Genomic DNA, 24679 nt, shown 5'->3' with positions numbered 1-24679 from the left:
GGTCGTGGTCGCGATCTGCCCATGTGAAGCCTCGACGGCGTAAGATTTATTCTCACGAAGCTTGTGTTCCCATCCTACTCTCTCGTTTGATAAAACCTTATTTATCGTCTCTGTCATTTTGAGATCCGTGTATGATTTATATCTTTTTTACTCTGCACATTATTTACTCGAAGCTCACGGCGTGAAGTGACGAATGCGTTGGTGCTGCATTACTTTTAGGAAATTGTTGATAACTCGGTTTAATATCACCTTGAGGATGTCATTGGCGGGAGCAATAGACTGGTCTGAAACGCAATACATTTAGTTTTTACTTGTTACTCTGTCGGGTGTTTAGGTAAGCGGAGCTGGCGTTATTTTGTCTAGCAACGATTGTCCGCGTCGAACAATGCATGGCGTCGTTCGATTAATAAACTAATGGGCATAATAAAATTGTGCTCTGCGCCCGCGCACCATGGCCCGCGTTATTTTGACTATGAACGATCGAGTTCGTGCCCACGATAAGGCACACTCGCTTGGTCGTGATTTTGTTTTATTTTTATTTCAATTGCCGCGGGAAAGTCGTACTTCCGCATTACCGATTGATAAAATCTACTTTGGAAGTCATTTATGAGTTTCCTATGGCATTGGCAGAAGCGACTAGTTGCGTTGAACGTTTTTAAAGATATCGTGTAGGCAAGTAAAAGGAGGGTAATAGAGTGTAGTTAAATCTACCGCCGCGCGGTATTCCTGCGGCCCAATGAGACATAAATACAAAGTTATTGGTCATTGTTTTAATACAAGATGCTGCGCCGCTCGCAGCCGTAGCCATTAAAATGCGCGCTACGTTGACCTGTTATGCGCCTGCGCAACTCATCTAACGTCTTTTCCTGTCTCCTCAGCAAATATTGTGCGACTGAACCTTACGGGACTTTTGGCGTATTCTTTTATTTATTTAATAAGCTGGGTACATTCATAGTGTTTTCACTGAAAGATCTATTGTTCTTTAAATTGATAATAACAATAAGTCTGTCGTTATATTATTTAATTCATAACTTCAGGTGAAAGTCGTCTACTGCTAGACATTGATCCCAAAGATCGCCATTTTTTAATTATACGAGCAATGATACACTGGGATGTACTACTTGAATTGGATTTGGTTGTTTTTAACTAACTGTTTTTTTGTGAGTAGGTTACGCCATTACGCTGACGTTTGTAAACCGATTTCTATAATTCTTTTTTGTTAGAAAGAAGGTACCTTAGTATTGGTTCCATTTAAATTTGAAGAAAATAATCCACCTCTAAAGATGGTAAACTAGAGGATGAATCCGGTTCCGCGCTCTTTCAGGTAACCGATTGTTAATTTAAATATTTCAGTTTCTATGTCGTAGATACATATAAGCAAAGTTTGAAATAGGTTCCTTTTTTTAATAATGTAAAATACACTTCCATACGTACACATAATGGCTAGTACTATGAAACGGTTATTATATAATTAGCGTTAGTTTCGTACCGCTGAAGTAATGAAAATGTATGAAAAATCAATTTTACACACACATGAAATAAAAAACGATAAATGCCCTCCGTGGTCGGTTTTCACATGATATCGCCATGTCATAACTGCCTCAGTGGCCGAACTGTTATCATGCCGGACTGCCACGCAGAGGTCCCAGGTGCAATATTTGTATGGCCTACATTTATTTCTCTCGTGAGTTTGGGTGTAATTTGTGGTTGTCTATATGTGTGTGTCCATGGCAACTGCAACACAGGGTTCCCTAGTGCGGGGCTAAGTTGAGCGTGTGTGTTATTTTATCTCTGAAGTCCCGGGTTCGACCCCTGGCCTGGTCAATGTCGTAAAACTTTTCTATATTGTCTAGGGTCTGTGTGTTTGTGGTACCATCGCTGTTTCCGATTTCCATAACACAAGTGCTTAAGTTACTTTGGAATTAGAGCAATGTATGTATGTGCTGTTCTTTTGTATTTGTATAATACGTAAGTATCCAAGGATCCGTCCGTTTATAATATCTTGATACTTATTTTCATTTTCCCCTTTTAAAACTGTTCGCGAGTTTATGACGTAATAAAAGTTATAGATAAAAGAGATTACATTTCGATGAGATATTGGTGTAATTTATTAGACCTTTTATTTACCCGGAACATGAACTTTTTCAGACGGCTTATTAGTTATTAAGTTTTTTTACCCGGTACCAAGTGACGGGGTAAACAAGTCGTGCGCCCGCTGGTAAGCGAAACGCCTGTCCAGAGCCAGTTGCAGTGCCACTCAGAGCTTTAAATCGCAAAGATTTTAATGTAATAATAATGTTTATTTCCAGGCGTTAATTCGCAATAAACACATTAAATCTAGGATAAGGTTAGTACATTACAGATATATTCCCTGGCTCTCAGAGTAGGATAGCCTGACATTAGGGCCAGATATTTGAGGGACACTGCTGCTATGCCCATCACTCTGAAACACAAGTTGAACTTTAAAACGGAAATACAGTAATGCTATAAAGAAATTTATTACTAGGCACTCGGATGGCAAAAATTCGCTGTGGTGACCCGTTTAGCACTTGCCGGTCTGCCATTCGTTAACTAAAATGCGGCTGTGACAAAATATTTTTAGTGATATCATAATAAACCATAACGCAGTTTTAGAATATTGAAGTTGTTTAATATTATTGCATCGTTAGTGTAAGTTCCATTAAGTCGAACACAAACTAATTTTAATTGTTTTTAAAAGATAATTGTGTGCTCTATCGTTTGCTATTTAACCATTTGTCGACGGTAGAGGTAGTCTCGATCTAAGATGTTTAAATTAAATATTGTAGTGATAAGTGTATTCAAATGTATATTTACAAAGAGTGACTAGAGTTTCTTGCTCATTCTCCTCATGAGCAGTAGAGTTTAGGTCATTATGATGATTTCAAGGTAAGAAAGTTTTCTTACCTATGAAATAAAGATTATTTGGCTGTATTCAAATTCAAATTCAAAATAATCTTTATTTCATAGGTAAGCATTATTACACTTGAAATCGTCACAATGGTTAAACTCTACCGCTCATTCGTAAGGCAGATTCTCCTGAGAAGAATTAGCAAGAAACTCTAGGGGTTGCTCTTTGTAAATAACATTTACAATATTTTTTTTATTATTTGAAACATCAGAGATCGAGACTACCTCCATGAGCTAAACGGGTTACTACCACGGATTTTTGTCATCCAAGTACGCAGAAGTTGTATAATAACCTTTAGTATAAAGTTTTTGTTTCACTATAGTTTTAAACCTCGTGAAAGGCAAATTTTGTATATCAACCGGAATCTTGTTATAGAAGCGTATACATTGCCCCTTAAATGATTTTTTGACTTTCTGAAGATGACTATCAAGAAAAGCTAGTTTATTTCTATTCCTCGTATTAATGTTATATCTGTCACTATTTTTCATAAATAAATTACTATTCCTTTTAACATAAATTACATTTTCATAAATGTACTGTGAGGCTAGTGTAAGAATGTTAATTTCCTTAAACTTATCTCTCAAAGATACTTTGGGGCCCAGATTGTAAATTGCCCTAACTGCACGTTTCTGCAGGACAAAGATTCTATTGATGTAACTTTGGCTTTGCTTGATTTACTGCATGGCGGCAGAAATAGGTAAGATGGCAATTCTTTCAACTGTACTTTTTCACATTATTGTTCTTATTACATTACATTAATGGTAATTTTATTGACTTTTCAAAGTTCGCTGTTTTGTACAGTTTTTTTTTATTTTAACTTAATTTTGATGATTCACCAATCATCTCACAGCCTGTTGTGTAAGTTTCGCATCATATGAATGACAACGTTATCTGAATCGGTTTGTATTTGGCGGTAATAAATTATAATGTCGAAACACTCAAGATGGTATTGCGCATCCACACGGACCGATAATCATCGGTCTCTGCGACACTCCTGCCCAGGTTTGAGACATTGTTAGTTCACATCATTATTTATAATATAATTTGTGTAATCAAGATTTCTGAAAATGTATTGTTGATTTAAAGTAGTTTCTGCGTTGTGAATTCTTAGTTTTTTTGTAAACCATTTCGCACCATTGATGTAATAAGGACATATCTGCAAAATGACGACTTTTTAGGAGCGAGGTTTAATGATTTTGCGAACAAAATTTGTTGGTAACTTTTTTATGCTTAAATAAAGAGATATAAAATTTTGCATAATACATAAATTGTTTTGTGTTTGCATTATTTTATGATTTTTTTTTTATAAAAGCATTTTTGACGATAATCCAATGTGACTTTATTATAACAAAGGTACGATTTGTCATTTGCATACCGTCTGCTAAGCTGTACATACAGGTTGTCCCAAAAATACCACGACAGATCGGCTCTGTGGGTAGGTGAGCTCTATGTATATAACCTATCAGAAAAAACTTATTTGATCTTAGTAAAAATCTTTTGGTTTCGAGATACTGGCACCTTTTTATTTTTTTTTTAAACTAACTTTTGTTGGGTTTCAAGCTATTATTGCCAGAGTTAGCTCCAGTTGGTTGTTATTTTTCGGGTATTCTAAGTAGTTTTTCCTCAATCTGCAACTCATATTTTATTGAGAAATATCATAAAATGTGAAAAAAAAATTTTATTAATTTGGTGTACAAAAATTCAAAATGTACCCATGTCTCGAAAACCAAAAGACTTTTACCAATGTCAAATTATTTTTTTCTGGTAGGTATAGAGCTCGCCTAGCCAAAGTTTCGCTCTGCCGTGCTAATTTTGGGACATGTATTGTAGCAACAATTTTAAGTAATCAATTAAATCATGTTGCAATTGATTCAATTAATAATTCGCCAAACAAGCTAAGAATCCGTTTGGGTGTAATTGTTTTTTTTTCGTTGCGAAGCGTTACCAGACGGACCGACTAATCGATCCAACATTATCATAAAATTCAAAGTGTCAAATCGCATCGTGAATGTTGTCCTTAGCTTGCGCCGGCGACCGTCAGCGCCGCGATAGTCCGTGCGACACGCTCTGTGTTCCCTGATCGTCGTTTTATGTCCAATTAATTTAAATAATAGCCACCTCTCGACCTACCTGAGATACCTTTTTGTCATCTGAACATATAAAGCGCTACTTTGGTCTTTGGGCCTTAGCGAAAACTCTCGATAAGTTTTTTGAACTTTGTTTTTCTTGATACACTTTTAAAAGGTTGTTATTTATTGTTATGTGATGTTATTTGATAAACGTCTTTTGAATTGATGTGAAGAAATACTTGAAAATTTATATAGACACAGTAATAACGTGGCTGTTGTATATTCTTTCATAAGCAGAGGTACACTTTTCAGGGTAACCTCTTTTGGGTTTAGTTCTTGACATTTGGACCTTCAGTTCGCGTTGATCTCATTTTTTTAATTTCGTGCTGATGTAATTTTATTAATGACCTATATTCATATATTATAAGTATAAAAATTAGATCTTCGTTTTGGTTTTTGACGACTTTTATACCGAGTTTCTGACAGATGGCGCTATGGCAAAACGTCGTTAAATAACAAAACAGAGATCTGCAACAAACACATAAAAAAATTCCTCACGTCAGTTGTTTCGTTCCGTGGCTTAGTTGGCATAGCGTCTGACACTATTTCCGGGGAAACGTCGTTTTGAATCCAACCGGATCGAAGTGAAAATTTGCTAGGATTTCGATCTTTTTATTAATAATTAACAAATTAATGGAGTAATTTCACAAACAATAATTGAATATCATGATAGTGAAACATCCTGACGTTAACTTAAGCATATAACATGTAGATGCATAAAATAAATGTAAGTAAGTTTGCATTCCTTGTACAGCTATACACAATGTTTGAATAAGTAATATACATTAAAAAGGGCTTAACTTCCTACTTAAAATGAGACTTGATTATAAAAAAACAGTTATACAATTAGCTAACAAATTATACACGTTTGTTTTGAAAGGTTCTTGTGAAAAAGAGTCCGTCCAGCGAAATACTGCCGCCGTACCTATTTCTGCTGCCAAGCGGTAACGTGAGCATTACTGCGTTTCGGTTTTGAAGGATATCGGTGTTAGTGAAAGTACAGAAAAAATGAGACTCGTCAAATTTTTATGTATCAGGGTGAAGGGCACAGTGGCAGTATGCCTCAGATCTTTGCGGTAGCACTGCAACTACGACTCATTCGTCCCGCTACTTGTTATTAAAAAAAAACTCACTACAACTCAAACTTGTGTCATAGTATAACCAATATTACCAATATTATTTATCTGTTATCTAGAACAAGCTCTTTATGTTCATATATGTAATTCATTACGTCTCTAAATACGAGTAAGGCACTCTAGCTTCTCGAATTAGCATATCTTATTGATCATTGGTATAACATTCATTGTGTTTTGCAAAGGGGCAAGTTTGTATGGCATTATTTCGGCCGGTTTTTCAATGTACCTGCCTACATGGCGCCTATCCATTCGTATTCAAATTGGAATCTCTTATTGTGTAATTTTTAACATTTATTTACAATTGTGTGATCCCATCGGGATGATGATAAATTCAAATGGGCCCCTGTTAGTGTGATAAATCGATGATTTCTTTCTGATAATTGTGCGTTAATATTCATGTCATTTCATTACAAAAGCTGCCCATATATTTTGGGTATAAGTTGAACATGAACACCTATCATTCAGATTGTAATAGTATTCAGAGATTCTATTCAATGTGGTTTTATTGACAGCGAGCTCAATGCTGATGCGTAGAAATGACCGTTATGCCTCCAAGTCAAGTAACTTTGAGGCAAGCTCGTTGAAATATCAAATGGACCAATAGAAGGGTGTAGCGGAGCCTCCGAGTTGATGCCGGGGCGAGTTTCCCGCTGCGCGCGCGCAGGTCAGCCGGCTGATTCATTAACGCGCGGTCCTCCCACCACCGGCGATCATTTTGTTTTATTTATGGCCGCCTCGCCGAGGTGAGACCCCAATTTCGCATGCGCCACAGGCCTGATAATTATACCCTAGCCACGACTGAAAAAGGACGCTATTTTATATTGAACATGGATTGCGTTGCCTTACTGGAACAGTTGAGCTGTTTGGACGTCGTACTTCTTTGTTCGAAGCTGCGCACAATTTTGTTTAACATACTTCATTGTTTCGTACACGCCTTATCATACATTTATTAATATATACACCTTTTCACTTCGAGAGACGAGACCGGCGACGATGGGATACATTCCATCAAAGACTTATAAAGGTAGACATCATTTTAAAAGTACACGCCTAATAGGATTCATGATATATTTATTTTTACAAAACATTTAAAAACTCATTATTTCATTTTAAATTTGGGATTTAATCGTATTTATTTACGTATTTTATTTACCTCGACGTTTCGGACGTAACGCAACGTCGAAGTCCCTCCGAGGCCACATCGAAGGGACTTCGAGACCATGACCATTAGAATATGTCGCAATACAATGCGTCGCAAAGACTTCGAGACCATAGACGTTGGGATACGTCCGAAACGTCGAGGTAAATCAAATACGTTTTATACCCGATTAAATCCCGAATTTAACAACTCTAGCTTCACGAAAACGCTAAAATTTAAACGCGCACATGATAATTTGCGTGATTTTTATGTATTTTTTTTATAGTTTGTTGTAGTGTAGTGTAGCTACGCGATTAGCTTTTTATCGCAGAATATGCATATTAATTTGGCTCTACATAAATCTACTTCAATGCTACATAAACAGTTGTCGAATTTTTAATGACCCCGGAGATCATAAAGACAAATTTGGGAAAATAACTTCTCTAAACCGATTCTGGTGTGCCGTTTTTCCCAGAGTTAAGATGGTTGGTCTGTTTTTTTACATGATACCTAGTGACGGAACGACCAAGTCGTGTGCTTGGTGTTAAACGACACGCCTGACGCCATTCCATAGCAATTGCAGTGTCACTGAGAGCTTTAAACCGCGAAGACCTGAGGGGCACTGCCACCGCGTCCGTTACCTGAGACGTAAGTTGATAAGTCCCATGTTCCTGTAATTTCACCAGCACCCTTGCTCTTCAAAACCGGAGCTCTGTGGCGGAACGGTTACCATGACTGCCACGCAGAGGTCCCAAGTTCGATTCCCGGGCTGGGAGAAATATTTGTATGAGTATCTGTGTGTGTGGCACCCGCGACATAGGGTCTCCCTAGTGCAGGGCTATGTTGAGTGTGTGCGTTATTATTATTAGTAATTCTTACATAAGGAGTAATACTGGTAGTAAGACTGGTGCTCAGATTACAGGGACTTTCTCGGTTGAGACCTGATAACTGGTGTGGTTGTTATATTATTATTATTTTGCACTAGGTCTCACTTAGTTCCTACGTGTTATAATTTACTTACATGTTATGTAAAATTAAGGTTATTCAGTGTTTTTTCTAGCTTCATATATTTTGTTCAATTTTAAATTAATTTATTTTCGTGATAGACAGCGTTATAAAGGCGTCACATAAACGCATTTGGAACGCTGTGACCCGTCTGACAGCATACATAGTTTCCATATTTTGTATGTACATACTCATACTATGACTTGTAAACTCATGCAGTGTGCAATAAAATATAAATATAGCTAAATTTAACAAGTCTGTCTTGTTTAAAAAATAATAATAAAAAGTAAATAAAATGTTAATTTAATAAAAAAATCCCCGATAATATAGAATGTCTTAAATCTACAATTATTACAATTCCTGGTTTCGCTCGGAAGTATTCTTGACATTCGAAGCCGTTACAACTACACTTTCTTGTTATATTTGCGTTATTCAATTATATACCTAAACACTAAAACAGCCCAATGGGGTAGCTATATCTCCAAGACGTGTATTAGATTGAAGAATTGAATTTATTAAAGACGACTATCGAAGCTAACTAAAACACAACGAGACGATTGAATGAAGGGACGCGGTGGCAAAAAGCTCTCTCGTGTCCTCGATGTAAAGATAACCTTAAACTGAGCATTTGTTATCCTTATCTCGAGTTGGAGCGTGGCTAATGCGGCTGCGCATGCATCCGATCGATTTATGTCCTCCTGGCATCCACGACAAATTGATAATTAATTTTCGACCGATCCCTTTGATCGCGCCGAGATATTCGCGAGGTCGCCACTCAATGTTGACTACCGTTTAAAAGTTTATACCACCATTTATTCAATAATAAAAGCCGGATTAATTTAACAATTGTAATGCTGAATCTGCAAAAGTAATCTCGTGTTTCGAAACGAAACGTCAGAGGTAATTCGCGGTGTCGGAAAGAGCACGAAGCTTTCGCTCAACAATACCGGAGTGATGGCTCACCGGAGCATTGTTTCCAGATAAGTTGAATAAATAATCGCCCTCCCCATCTGATGGACTGCCCTTCACTATGTTTGTGTTACGAGGATCATTTTCTATTTCCTCGGGACAAGAGCACGACACGATTCTTTATTTTGTGTCGTGATCTTTTATTGTGTTTTTGTATTGCTATTTTAGTTTTGTGGCTAGGTGTACTTGTTAGATGTTGTTTGAATTAATAAAAGGCGTAATCAAAGAGGTATGTCGGTCTGAGGCAGGTGAATGATTCTCACGCCCGCGCAGTGCGCGCGCGCGGACGAAGCTCGATTTAATGGACACCCCAGGAAAGAACAAAAACAGTTACTACTTTAGAATAAATATGCCACACGATCTGACAGTAACCATTTTTTTTGCCGCGCGATATGTCCACCTCGCAAACTAATGATCCTTCCACAGCGTGAATCAGACTATTTTACATCATCGGAAGATTTGAATTCTTGTCATAATAGGGTAATAAAACCATGCTAAATTCTTAAAAGGAAGTGAAGTGTACCTAAGCCGTGGTCATGTCCCATCTCAAATTCTCTTTATCAATCGATACAAAGATACATGTAAACTAATATTTGTTTAACGAACGGCAGACACAAACATTTTCTGTCAATTGACGGAATAAGGCTTAAATTTCAAAAACTTGCACCCAATGTTTTAAAGAGACTTGCACAAAAAACCGCACCGCTGTCATCAGGTGATTTCATCAAATTACTGGAGATATCGGTTTTGATTTGGGCACCGAAAAGGAATCTGAAAATCTTGGGCCGTTTGTGTAACTCGATTCCAACCACAGGCCGAGCCCGACACGAGTTAGCGGTCACAGCGGCCCGGTTACACACATAGCTGTTCCTAACGATATTGACAAGTTATAATACTACAATAGTTGTAGTACATTTTAAAAATATTATAAGGAAATGCCAAAGATCACTATTTCTTTGTAGAAATCAGTCATAATAAAAAGGGGACGGCGGACAAACGTGACACGAACCTCACAAAATCCTAAATATTTAAACAAAAGCAAAACATCATCTTATCTGTGACTTACGACACGGTAGTCGTTTCACACTGATTATTTTGGAAAAATAAAAGGACATGTGTCATAAAAATATGCGTGTAGCGACACGTCGCCCCACATTGTGTCTCGTAAACACCGCTTTAATCCTTTAAAACAATGCTAATGGATCTACGAAAGCCGCCGCTGCGCCCGCGCAGACCCACACTCCTGTCAACGTATTAAACATCACCGATCGCCTTAACGCTCCGCTCGCCACCAATAAAGTTGACACTAAATTAGAGCTTTTATTTTTATTTCTGCCCGAAAGCACAAAATTGAAAATAAATACTTTATTATACGCGTTCAATGGGCGCATTTTAGTGTGAGCGATGAACACGGGTTCACGTCAAAACATCTTTATCGGGTTATTTGTCTTATAAAATATTATCAAGAGGCTCCTCGGGAGCGTCAGCAAAAGAGGACGTATGGAGTGATACGTGCGCGACTGTTGACTTAACACCCACGCCGGTGATCACTGCGCTTTGTGATGAGGGATAAACAATCAGCGCAGCGATTACGTGTCAATGCCGTAACAAATATCGTTTATTATTGTTGGAGAAAGAAGAGATCTCGTCGAGAGGCAGTCAAGTGACGTTGCAGTGGCCGACCGTACCATGAGAGGAGATTAGTACGCGAGTTGCGCAGGCGCATCGCATCGCGCAGTGGCGCGGACCAAATCCGCCGCGACAGCCGGAATTATGAAGTTCTGATATTGTACTGATAAATCAATAACTCATTTTGTTGTGATAACAGAAACGCGTTAGGAATTCATCTTTTATTGTTATACTGTCGTTTAATGTCGGACAACCAAATATTGATGATGGTAACGGTTATTGAATGACATTACACGTAGATAAAGGGATGTGAGGGCGATCAGATCCGCCGTGATTAATAGTCATCGCGTATATAACCAGAAATAGAGACGGAATAAGCCATGAAGAATAATCCATGGCAATTCATCAAGCAAATGGGTCTTATGTCACTTTTAAATATCAACTCTCGTGTGCGCTGAAATCAGAAATTAGAAAGCTGTAATAGTACAGTGCCAACAACTGACCTGTGTGTAAGTCACCGTATATTCTAAAAATATTCTGTATTTATTGTAATAAAGATAACATCTCTAACTATGGGGTGCTGTTCCATTCGGTGGTGAGGGAAAAACAGCAAAACATTTAATTACAAAACAAAGGGAATCACATTTCATCGGTAATTAAATATTAAATATGTAATTTTCGTCCTTTATAGCTAAGCTCAAGTTAAATGGTGGATTTGAAGTGAAACAATTGACGACACCAGCCAATTGTTTCGAATGCGGGCTGGCCAATCGGAGCGCAGGTGCCACCGTAATGATTTGGCAGAATAGTTTTTAAACAAATTGAATGACATTTCGTCTCTATTTCTGGTTATATACTCGATGTTAATAGTCGACGTGTAATGTGACCGGCGGGCTTGTACGCTGCTTACAAGCCCGCCGACCAATGCATTGGTAGGTAAGAGCTCGCAACCGGTCGCGGGAAAGGGCGGGCTTCTGTCGCCTCCCGCAATCACGTACTTGTCGCGTTTTCATCACCTGCTCCGCTAAAGGTGACGGAATTACACATGCAAATAGATCAACACCAGTTATCGCCTCGACGAGGGTTGACGCAGTAAATTAGCACGATATGCCAGTTTATGGTCACTGCCTTCCGCGCGCAGCTTAGCGAAAACGATAATTATATGAGAGAGGCATGTCTTGTATATCGGTGTGTTAAAGTACTACTAGGCTCATTTTCCGCGCTTCCATGCCTTGTTTATGAGTTCGTATTAAAATAATGTTGGCAGTTTGTGAATGTAGATAAAGCGCATATCACAGCGCGAACGAAGCTAAGCTAGCTTAACGCACGTATTTCGTCGTATTTCACATTTATTTAGGTAACCATTAATTTAATTTATAACTACTAATTATTTTATTGTTAAATATAGAAAAGTTTTTAAGCTATAATCTAAAGAAATTTGCCCAAAAAGATGCCTTAAATACAGGTACACAAATACTTAGGTCACGTATCGCAATTACACATTAGGTAATATTACAATGTATAGCTTTACTATGAAGAATGTATAATTTATATTCCCTTCTTAATGCTTATTTTAATACTATAATAGCTTTTTTACATTTGTTTTAATTGTATTGTATTATCTTTACGTAGCCGGGGCATCTATTCAAACTTCGGGTCACACCGCGAACCAAGCTAACCGAGCTAACTAAACTAATCCAACGATCCCACTAAGCTTTTTTTTCTATGATACTGAGTGACGGGACGAACAAATCGTGCACCTGATGGTAAATGACACGCCTGTCCATAACAGTTGCAGTTCCACTCAGAGCTTTAAATCGCAAAGATCTGTGGTGCGTAGCCTCTGCGCCCATCACCCTGTTGGGCTGTCACATAAGTTGAAAAGTGCCATGTGCCAGTAATTTCACCAGCACACTTACCCTTCAAAACTGGAACGCAGTAATGTTCAAATTACTGCTAGGCGGCAGAAATAGGTAAGGTGCCAGTACTTGGATGAACTCTATCACGAGGAGCTCTACTGCTACCAAAGATATTTAAAAATGTCGCCCTTCTGCCGCCGTTTACAAGCGCACGTATCTTATCTATATCTTATATATATAGTCATTACTTATTACGTATTTTAAAGAAAAGAAAGAAAGAAAGAAAATACATTTATTTGTTTACCGCAATGACACCACAAAAGACAAAAGACAAAAAAAAGAGAAATCGGAACAAAACAGAACTAAAACAAAACACGATCAAAACATTCAACGTAAAACATAAATATATAATTACGAAACACAAACACAAACAAACACAAAATAAAAATGTATATGCAAAAATTAGATAAAATTAAAACATGAACTATTCACACAAATAACAAAAAGAAGACTAAATATTGAGATACCTTGTGTGGTGCCAGCCGCGGTAACAAAAGGGTCACAAACTCAGTATTTGCTGGAAAACGCAACGCGTTCCCAGCACTGATTTTCAGTTAAGACCCTAAGTGAGGTCACGGAACAACATATGCAAGCATATTTTGGTACTTGAATATAACAGTAAAATAATTATATGTATATACGTACATATTAAAACTATTTTCTTAGCTGAGCTTCGTTCGCAACATGGTCTATGGTTAATGTTGGTTTAAAGTTCGGTGAAAAACAAAGGCGAACAAGCGATCGATCGATGTTGGAAACGTAGATTCTATCGCTTACTCGGATGACTTGCAAGACGTGGTGGCTCTCATTGACTCCGCAATGACCCCGCCCCGGCCGAAGTCAGCGATCACAATAACGCTACATCCGTCTCAGGGGTATCGAGCATGAAAAATAAAGATTAACACAGTAGAAAACATGCATCTAATAGATCGATCCCTAGGGTGTGTCTCACAATTGATCTAAACGAGTTGTCAATGGAACAGACCCTTATATTGGCACCTGGTGCTCTACTACGGCGTACATTTATATGGTTTTTTTATGTCAATTGCATTTTGTGAAACCGAGTAATAATTTACAGTACAGACACGCAGTTTGAAATGTATTGTTAGTAGCAGAAGAGCTTCTTGTCAAAGAATTCGTCCACCTAACCTATTTTTGCCGCCAAGCCGTAATGTAAGCACTAATGCGTTCCAATTTTGAAGGAAAGGGTGCTTGGTGAAATTACAGGCACATGGGACTTGTGTGCCCCTCAGATCTTTGCGATTTAAAGCTCTGAGTGACACTGCAACTGTAATGGACTGGCGTGTTGCTTACCAGCAGACCGACGACTTGTTCGTCCTGTCACTGAGTATCATAAAAAAGCTTGAAATGCGCTGTGCCCGACCTTTTTGAGAATGTTTACTTGACGAATTTTTTCTCGACTCCTTTTTCTAAAATGTATGTTGAAGCTAACACCATAAAGACTCTTGCTCCAGTTGAGTGAATGAAGTGTAGCGTTTCATTAACAGACCCTCGTGGCCGAGCGGTGTCTTGTTTCAAAAGTTTTTTTGAACCGAGTGAAAGGCGTCCGCGTCTCCTTAAAAGCCTTGTGGGCTGTATTCGTTAACGTGCCCTTACATGAAATACAGCCTTCAATGTACGTTTTAAAATGCTAGCAAACAATAAGTATAGCGGATGCAAACAGTGAAAATTGTCGTTCTACATTACCCTCAATTAATTTCACTTAGGTCTTCAATAATACATTACAGCGCTATTACAACAAGTTTAGTAACAACATACAAATATGATTAACGGTGGCATAATGTTCATAGTATTTGATTAAAAACAGTCAAAAAATAGTAGAAGTAAACCTGTAGAGATCGATACAATAAAAGTTAACAATGTACAAAAAAATGCCAAAGTAAGCACGTGAATGTCAAACTTACATAATCTACATTTGTACACCTCCGTAAATTATAATACTCATGTCATTTAGTTATTTATTAACACACCAAATCAAATGAAATAATCATTTATAGGTAACATTTTTACACTTCAAAACGTCATTTTTTAAGCTACTGCTCGTTCACTGTGCCAACTACCCTGAGAAGAACGAGCAAGAAACTCTAGGGATTGCACTTTACAAATAAACTTAAATGCTATAGGATACATTTTGAATCATATAATTGTGTGGTCAACTCATGTTGTCTTCCCGTACATCTTTATCTAACACATACTCTTCAATTTTGTAATGCGACTTATCAATTAAAATACTTTAAATGTAAGCTGTAAACTTAGGAAATTATAATCTTAATATATGCCCCGGAATCTTATTATAAAAACATATACAAAAACAAAGCGTAGAAATATTAAAAATAAGGTTATTAACATTCCTGGAAAGCTTTTTCATGCCAATATTTCGAATGTTAAAAAAATGCAAATGTAATAGTTATGACAAGAATTTGTACAGTAGGTAAAAGGTAATCGTTATTCAGTGATTGGCTCTTTCGAATGTCAATATTTTAAAGTAGAGTCAAAGTGTCAAGCAAACGGCGTTGGTGCGGCGGCGACGGACGACGACAGCCGCATTAGGCCAACAAAAGCTGATATTTTTCGTGGGCAAACATCAAGGGCTCTTTACACAAGCAGGTGATCCACCTTGCCGATGCATATTTATGAATGTCCGACAGCTAGGCCGACACTAGCCCTTGTGCATATTTGACTTGTGTTTAGTGCCGAGACAGTGCGGTGGGAGCCGACACACCTAATTGCCGTGTTGTGTGGGTAATTAATACACCGTTGGGAGAACGAAATCGCACCTCCGGTGGAACACTGCCTTAACAATCGACACAACGTCAACTGGCTTTGATTGAATAAAATATGTAGTCAAATCGAGGATTTACACTGATTAGTATACGGTGTGAAAACATGAATTCAAGAAATTTTTAACTATAGAAAAAAAACCGCTGTATTCAATATTACCTTACATACTAATGATTTTTTTTTTATATCAATTGAACTGAATAGAACACGTGTACTAATACGATACACGCTTTTCGAATGGTTTTACGTTTGTAAAAAAAAAACACAGTCTGAAATAATCTGAAATAATTCTGAAATAATAATAATGTCCATGCCGCTCGATCCAAACAAAATAAACCGTATTGGTACGGAAAAAAATTGAATTCGAATGCAAATTAAGGAATGCATAATGCGTCTCAGTATTTCCGTGTAAATTGCATTTTAAAAATGGTTTGAAATCACAATTTTTCGCAGTTATGTCTGTGTTTTACCGGAGGTGCAATATAATCTTCAACATCTCTAAATACATAGTAATTTAATCTTATAGTCCACGCTTTTGGATCCCTTCACCTCTACCAAACGCCCCTTTGACGTTTTTCTTCATCTTCTTATCGTGTCGTGATATTAGGGTGCAAGGGGCACAACATCAAGTGTTGCATGGACAGTGTTGAGGCACCGCAGTAACACCGGGTTAACTAGCATCCCTGAACCCTCATTAAGACATTTTATCTCTGCAGCGACTTACCTAAGTGCAAAGTCGATTGAAGACTTATATTATAAAGCCATGAAAACGTCCTTCATGGCTTCTATCACGATTTTACATTCATTCATCTGCTCCATGTGCTCAAACAACATACGTTTGTCTATATTTGTCACTACGTCTTCTTTCAAACTCACACAGTATTCTTCACTCTGTCCATATTATAAAATCATATTAAATGACAGTAAAGTTATATTGATGTCATTTTAATCTGATGCTAATCGTAAAAATGGTCGTGAAAATACACAAACATAAATTGTGTGTAACACTCAGCAAATTATCAGATGTTTAACTAATCTTTACAACAGATTTAGGTGTCCATACAACAACTTGTTTCTACCTGTGTACACGATCCAAAATGGCGGTGGGAAAGAAAGATGATTCACGTTGTGGTTTCTGGTAAAAACTATTTGTGAATGAGATGAGGCTGTCGGCCCTCCCCTCCCAAGCGAAATCATCCTCCAATGCGAAAAAATATTTCAATTTATAACGGCCAGAGGTAAAAAAGTGGGTATTATGACCTCCTAATTTATACTTTGTGGTGTTGAAATCGTAGGGTCAAATACACTTACCGGAATGAGAGTAGGTATAATTTTCGCAGGTAGCGTAATGGAAAATGGCTTCTCACAAAACCGGTATTAGTGTTCCTTTTTACGTAAACAATTTAATGTTAATACGGAATCATCTTTGTTTTTGTGGACTGCACAAAAATCTAAAGCGGTGTAAGGTATTCAATTTCGCAGTAACCTTTTCACAATCATCAATATTATAAGAAGTGTGTTTTGACATGTCCGCATGAGAAAGACAAACTAAGTATTGGTTCGAGGTGGAGCGGTTGGTTTGCGTGAACAAAATGAACGGCCGGCGTCACAAAAAACCGCCCTTTTACTATTTGTTGTGGTTTCCACAAAAAGACAAAAAATTTAACATCAAAAACCAGTCAGCATTGGTCGGTGCTTTTCGACTCCTGGCATTGTACAAAAAACGATGCGTTAAGGAATGTAAAGAGCCATTTAATTATCCTAATATATTGTTATGGTTACAGAGGGAGGTGGTTATAAATTAAGCGACCCACGCCGAAGGTGGCGAATGATGGGCTCAGTAAGCCGTACACCGCCGCTAGGTGTGTCCTTCATCATTTACCTATTATAAACAGGCTATAGAATCAAGAAACGTCTGGAAGAGCTACTGGTCCTTGAAGGAGCACTTACCCTATGTCAAGTAACCGCCAACTCGTCGATATGTGCAAAAACATCGGGATTAAACCTGCAAGCACGTCGAAGGTTCCCAACGCTCAGAAAACGTGTGAAGTCAAGAAGAAGAGACCCGTGCCCTGTAATGGCATGTATAAATGCGTTCCATTAACGTTTTCAACGTGCTTTCAAACCGAATTAGGTACATATACAAAGCTCGTATACAAAGTTGACCTTAGGTATTGGATACGCTTCTTATTTTTTGTTTAAAGGCAACTGAATATGAGTTTTTGATGTGATGTAATTTGATAATTTGCGAAAACGAATTTGCGTAAATCAATTTGGAGATAAAAAACTTGTTTAATCTTTGACTCCAATGTACACTGCACTGGGTAGATATAAAAGATAATGATATATTTTTTTAGATCATGGTTTTGTTTCGTATTCTACATTGTACTTACTAAAATATTACTTAGGGAATCACCACACTTATTGACACGGTATTGCATTAAGCCGGTGTGTAAAAGCTTCATTTTCATATGATAGGAGCATTGACTTACAATTATATGGACGACGGCTCCGCGCTAAAAAGTGTCCGAACTTATAGGGCGTTAAAATCGTATACAGAGCGTCATTCACGCTTTAGTCTTCGTTTGTTCGACAGATAGCGAAGCAAGCAAAATTAGACAGTACTGCGATGACATTACATTTTAAATTCAACGTTTTAGCTTTTTCATATTCCTTTACATGTCACTACGTTTAAATAGGTTGATTTGGGACATTTTTTTCGTGGTTTTTGTATTAGACCCGTCGTTCATTTATTTGTAAGTCAATGGATAGGAGTAAAAAAGTATGACAAATAAAAAATAAATAAATCGCAAAGACCTGAGGTACACTGCCACTGCACCTGTCACCCTGAGACATAAGTTGACAAGTCCCAAGTGCCTATAATTTCACCAGCACCATTCAAAACCGGAACACGATAATGCTCACTTTACTGCTTGGCGGCAAAAACACACAAGGTGGCAGTACTTCCCTGTAAGAACTCTTTCACAAAACGCTCTACTACTATGCATTCACGCACATTCAGCTTTTTAGGTTTTTGGCGACTTTATCGTCATTATAAATATAATGCTGTTACTTTCCTGTATTTCTGTCTTGTAATTGTTTACCACAAAAGTACCTGATAGTTATTTGTTATGCAATGCTGCAAAGTTGTTATTTGACTGATACTGATACTGAGATTGAATTCAAAAATATAACCCTGAGCGTAGCAAAGGTTTCAAAGCACGAGACGCAAAACAACTTTGGTAAGCGAAACACTCAACTTTTCACCTCACTAGCCAGGGAAATGGTAGATGAAAGAAAAAACAGTTGAACTATAAACAAATCAGTTTAGTTCTTCGACGAATTAAAATAATTTAATATACAAAATTAGTTGTCGTTTTATCAATTTAATGTCAATAAGAATAAGAATAAAAATACCAATTAATTACATAAATAATGTACGACAAATCGCGTAGTTGAGCGTGTCATTATGTTTTCTTTTTCTTCGAAAGAACAAGTTGGATGCACCACAGTCCATCGTCAAGTTCGAATGTCAAAAACGCGCAAAAGCGCGCAAATTTCTAATGAGAAAGAAAGCCATTCCGAGCTAGTGAAGTGAAAAGATTATTTTCATTCACCATTCACTCTGAATGGAAATATGTAATTAACTTTTCCCCTGAAATTGTAAGTTACGTCGAATCATGCTCAAGAGGAGGATATATGTGATATTAATAGAGTCTAATAACATAGAGATTTACTAGATAGGTACGGTTAGATATAGGGTAAAGTGTCGGAGGCAAGCGCCCCCCCGGCGCGCGCGCATTGTGATCGACAGCTTGTTTACTAAAAATATGCATAATGAATTTATAATAGCGACAAGTCATGTTGCCTCTTTCTTTCTGATAGAATCTCTTGCATCGAAGGTGAATGGACAATCGTTTTAAAATAAACATGTGGTCTTTTTATTAGAATAAATTTATCGAATGCAACTTTTGTTACATAACCTGGGCACAGATCTCTCTAAGGCGAGCATTTAATGCGTCTTGAGAACTACAAAGGTTTTTTATTTGTTTTAATGATATCTCTTGACGTGACGAATTAGTCATACGCCTGGTGACAAACGACACGCCTGTCAGTGCTTTAAAACGCAAAAGCACTCACTGCTACTGCATCCGATGATCACTCTGAGACATAAGTTGAAAGTCCTAATACCTGTAATTTCACCAGTACCCTTACCCTTCTAAACCGGAACACAGTAATGTTACATTACTGCTTGACGGAAGAAAGTGGTAAGGTGGCAGTACTTCCCTGGACGAACACTTTCACAAGAAGCTCTACTGTTACTAAATCTATAACTCTTTTTTAACTGATTCTCTATCAAGTTCATTGAGAAATGAACCAAGCACATGACTATATAATAAATATGACAACATTATTTTTCAACATGACTATACTAGCTGTCAGTTTGTATTTGCTAATTAGAAATTAGACCAGGTCTCGCGCCTTGAGGAAGATTTCCCATGCACTCAACGTTAACTGTTGCATACGCAGTAAAACTTAACATTAGAGTCCCGGAGCTACATAAGTAAGAATCCCGAAAGTAATGCTTGGTGCGAGAAGGTTAATTGCACCTTCTCTGTTCCCACGTTTTAACAGCGCGGTGTTTGGGCTCGTAGTTAGCGTTCGATTGTTTTAGAGTCGAAGACGACGTGGGCAAACATTGCTCTTCCTGAGTTTCACATCGAATTAACTTGTGGTTCATGGGCCACTACAGAATAGTATCCTACGAACAAACTTCATATTTGTTTTTTGCGAAATTCAAAAGGGTCATGCCGTATTTACTATACGTAGTAGCAGTAGAGTTTATTCTGAAAGACTGTGAAATTCGGTTACGGGAGTACTACCTTACCTATTTTTCCCGCCAAGCATTACTGCGTTCCGGTTTTGATATCCTGCGCCATAAGTTGACAAGTCCCATGTGCCTGTAATTTCACCAGCACCCTTATTTTTCTAAACTGGAGCACAGTAAAGCTGACATTACTGCTTGGCGGCAGAAATAGGTAAGGCGGCAGTACTTCCCTGGACGAACTCTTTCACAAGGAGCTCTACTGCTACAAGAATCATGCTTCGAGGTCAGTTAAAGTCAGTAAGCTTAACTGGCAATGGGCTGGGCATGTCTGCTGGAGGATTGATCGCCGATGAAGCAGGCTTGTTCTGGAATGGCGACCACGTCAAGGAAAACGTAGTGTGGACGCCCTGCGACAATATGGACAGAACGGCAGCACAAGTCCGGGAGAATTGGTATGCTCAAGGGTAGGCTTATATCCAGCAGTGGATGCGTGTAAATTGATGATGATGAGGTCAGTTAAACCGTTTGCGATCTACGATGCAGTCACATACTTGCAGGTAAACCAATAGGTACCTAGACAAAGGCTCCAAACTTACGACTCCCTTTTTTTACGTCAGGGTTTAATAAAAACAAACCAAATCATATTTCAAATTACTACGCTCTTAATTTGCTCAACTCAAAATTTTAAAATAATTGTTACTTTTTTATAAAACGTAATCGACTTCAAAAGTAAGTAAGTGAAAATATATCTATTTGCCAAGTTTTAAGAATGAAACACACAGAGAGCGGGTGCGGGTGAGACGCACGCGCCCGCGTTTGGTCTGTTGTCGTGCATAAATACACGGAATTAGACCGTCACGGTCCCAACCCGACACGCGCCCGACTCGCACCCGTTCTCTGTGTGTTTCATGCTTTATTGAAATCGGTTACCGGAAAGTGCGTGAAACCGGATGCATACCCTAGTCTGCCACACTGCCACACTTATAGGTGGAATGTATTTTCTTTAAATTTAAATAGGACCAATACTGAGGTATCCTCATTCCACCAAAAAAGAGTCACCTAAATCGGTTCACAAATTCTTTGCCGGAGTTATCGTGTAACATACATACAAAAAAAACGATCGAATTGAGAACCTTCTCCCTTTTTTTAAAGTCGGTTAATAAGAACAATCGAATCTTCCTGCAATAGCACTTCGATTGGAATGCTGTTGCTTCGCCTTTGACGGTTCGACAGTAAAACAGAGTAATTAAATTATCTCCCAGGCACAACAAGGAACGTCCTGACTAGAATCAGTTACAAAAGTTCGTTATCAAAACTAGTTCGACCGGAAATCTAACCTGGGACCTCCTAATCTAGCGCTCACAGTTCTAACCACTGAGTCACCGAGGTCGACAGGTCACCAGTCATATACAGTTACATTTTTTACAACGAGTGCAATAAATTATTTGCGCAACGTTTATTGAAAGATTAAGGGAAGTGTATTCCAATTTTTATTAAACTTTTGTTGATTTTTTGTTATTTATTATGAACATAACAGAATTATAATTTTGACACTCAATAAATTATAATTAAAACAAAAACTATTGCCTATCGAAAGGACTAAGTTTAAATCCGCTAAAAACCATCAAAATTATTTTCCCTCTACTTACTATTATTGTTCTTTTATAATTTTATGTGCAAAAGAGGATGTGTTTTTATTTATTGATTCGTTCAATACATAATAAATAGGGTTCTTTAATAAAGTTTATTGGGGGTACAGAGGATTGGGAGCATATCAAATGCGCCGTATGCCCCATTCGGCACGGACTCAATAAACGTAGCGTATTGCGAGCACGTCGATTGATAATTGTCATTGGGATAGGCAACTCTATTTTGTTTTGCAATGAAGTCTCATGTAAATCACAGCAAAGGCCTTTGTTTAGCAACGACCATTTTAGATCCATGCGCACCTAAATGTCTACATTACTCATGCCAACAATAAACCGTTAAAAATCAAGAATCACTTTGTTAAAACGAAACATGTTGAATTTCTCGCAACTCTTTATTAGTTGGTGGAACGTTCGTAGAAGTAATTATGTACGGTACTCCAGGCTATCTCGTTGTGAATGTAGAAGGGCCTCGCCGTGCGGGGCGCCCGGGCCTCGATTCGTTACATCAATCTGTACATTTTTTCACTACGATATCTGCATAGAGTGAGTTGACATTGCGATACAATGCCGCATGCGGTGCGAGTCGCATTGTCCGCATTTCTTTATAAATATTTTGACATTCCCTTTATTTGCCGGGGAGTTATTTTACAAATAAAATTGTGTCGATCCTTTTTGTGCGGTGCGTTTTAATTTGATTTATTCTTTCATTACAAAATAGCCGACATCCTGTGCCGGCGCGCGGCGCGGCCGGCAGCGTTTGTCAATTTGTTAGCACGTCTATTGGTATTTTCTTTAGTAGGTGCAAACAAAAGTCTCGAATTGTTTCTCAGAGTTCCCGTTCAGAATGGATTCCACTTACAGACCTTTTAGGCAGACGCTGCGAATTACGATGCAAATATTGGTCATCAGTTTATTTACTTAATACATTCAATTTGTATTTCGTTCGACATGTACTAATGGGTAACTGATTTCGATAACGACACTGTATTAAACACAACATATAATAATAATATGCTAAATATTTGTAGAAAAGTTTGTAAATGTAAAATTCCATCGAGAGCCGTAACCTGGGGCATCGTCCAGAAGGCTGGCAACATTTCCCGTTTGAATTGCTAAATTTATTCTTTGGCGGAAATGACTGCCAGTCTTGTGATCACCACCGGAGGCTAGGAGTTTCGCCTGTGGCCCCCAAAGACAGTGATTCAACTTTTCTACTTATAAATTTTAATATTGTATTATCATTTCTTAATTTTAATAACTATAGTCAATAAAATTTACTTATTTAGAATTCTAAAAGATGAAAAATTTTCATGTGAAAGAAAAACAAAAATTACCGAAGGTCACGCCCTGGGGTACCGTCCTGAATTCGATGGTGTTAGACTCATGACAGACAAGATTTCTTATTAGCAAAGCTAACCTTATTATTTGGTGGAGATAGTTTTAAGCCTTCCGGTCATGGGAAGCGTTATAACACTTTCTTTAAAAAAATTATGCTTTGGGGTAAAATATATATTACCGTTCATTTTCTTTAAAAAAACATGTGGATCAGTAGTAAATTATACTTATATAATTTAAGTTTAAATTTCTAGTAATTTAGCAGGGTTCAGCTGCTAATTATTATATCTATAATTATTATCTCCTCAGAAAAATTATCCTTTTCCCTGTATTATTTACAAAGTGAACCCCTAGAGTTTCTTGCTTATTCTTATCAGCGGAATCTGCCTTATAAATGAGCAATAGATTTTAATCAATACGACAATTTCAATTGTAAGTTGCTTACCTATAAAGATTATTTACCTTTGACTGATATCGTTTCCAATATACAAGACCATTATCATTATCCTTGATACGTGAATATTAACTTTCTATACTGAAATTTTCCAGAGATGCAAAGAGCGGTTGAACACACTGGCCATCAGCGTTATGATACAATGGCCGGGCGTGCGCCTGCGCGTCATCGAAGGATGGGACGAGGAAAACGCCCATTATGAGAACTCCCTGCACTACGAAGGCAGAGCCGTCGATCTGACGACAAGCGACCGCGACCGCAGCAAGTATGGATTACTTGCGGGGCTCGCGAGGGAGGCTGGTTTCGACTGGGTGTACTACGAGAGTCGTTCTTATATACACTGCTCCGTTAAGACAGGTATGTTTTTCGCATAAAATTTATTATAAAAAGGGGTTAAAAGAACAATAATCTCAGTACAGAGTACTGAAAAAACCGACCTCAAAAGTTCTTGGAATTACATCTATCACCTTTTTTCTTCAAATTTAAATGAAAGTAATACTGAGGTACCCTCTTTCTAACAAAAATGGAATCATCAAAATCGGTGTAACCGCATAATATACTCAAAAAATGCTGTCAAATGGAGAACGTCTCCTTTTTTAAAGTCGGTTAATAAATAAACATGCATTTAGCTATCACATTTATAAAACAAATGCTTCGATGGTGTAGTTATATGGAAAGCACGGATGTTAGTATGTTAAAGACACAATTGTATAGAACGAACCTAGAGACACGTGGGGCTAGGCCTACCTCGGTGTAC

General features: G+C 37.8%; 1 protein-coding gene across 1 annotated transcript in view; it reads left to right on the top strand.

Annotated features, from left to right (window-relative positions):
- Nucleotides 1-24679, top strand: part of LOC113231835 (indian hedgehog protein) — an 82106-nt gene that overhangs the window by 37216 nt on the left and 20211 nt on the right. The window contains exon 3 of the mRNA XM_026466369.1: nucleotides 24018-24279. Coding sequence (XP_026322154.1) covers nucleotides 24018-24279 — 262 coding nt within the window. The remainder of the gene's footprint in view (nucleotides 1-24017; nucleotides 24280-24679) is intronic.

Source organism: Hyposmocoma kahamanoa, unplaced genomic scaffold (assembly GCF_003589595.1).
Source record: "Hyposmocoma kahamanoa isolate Upper Pololo Valley unplaced genomic scaffold, ASM358959v1 66, whole genome shotgun sequence".
Lineage (NCBI taxonomy): Eukaryota > Metazoa > Arthropoda > Insecta > Lepidoptera > Cosmopterigidae > Hyposmocoma > Hyposmocoma kahamanoa.
Note: the sequence above shows the minus strand (reverse complement) of the source record. Positions and strands in the feature narration are given on the sequence as shown.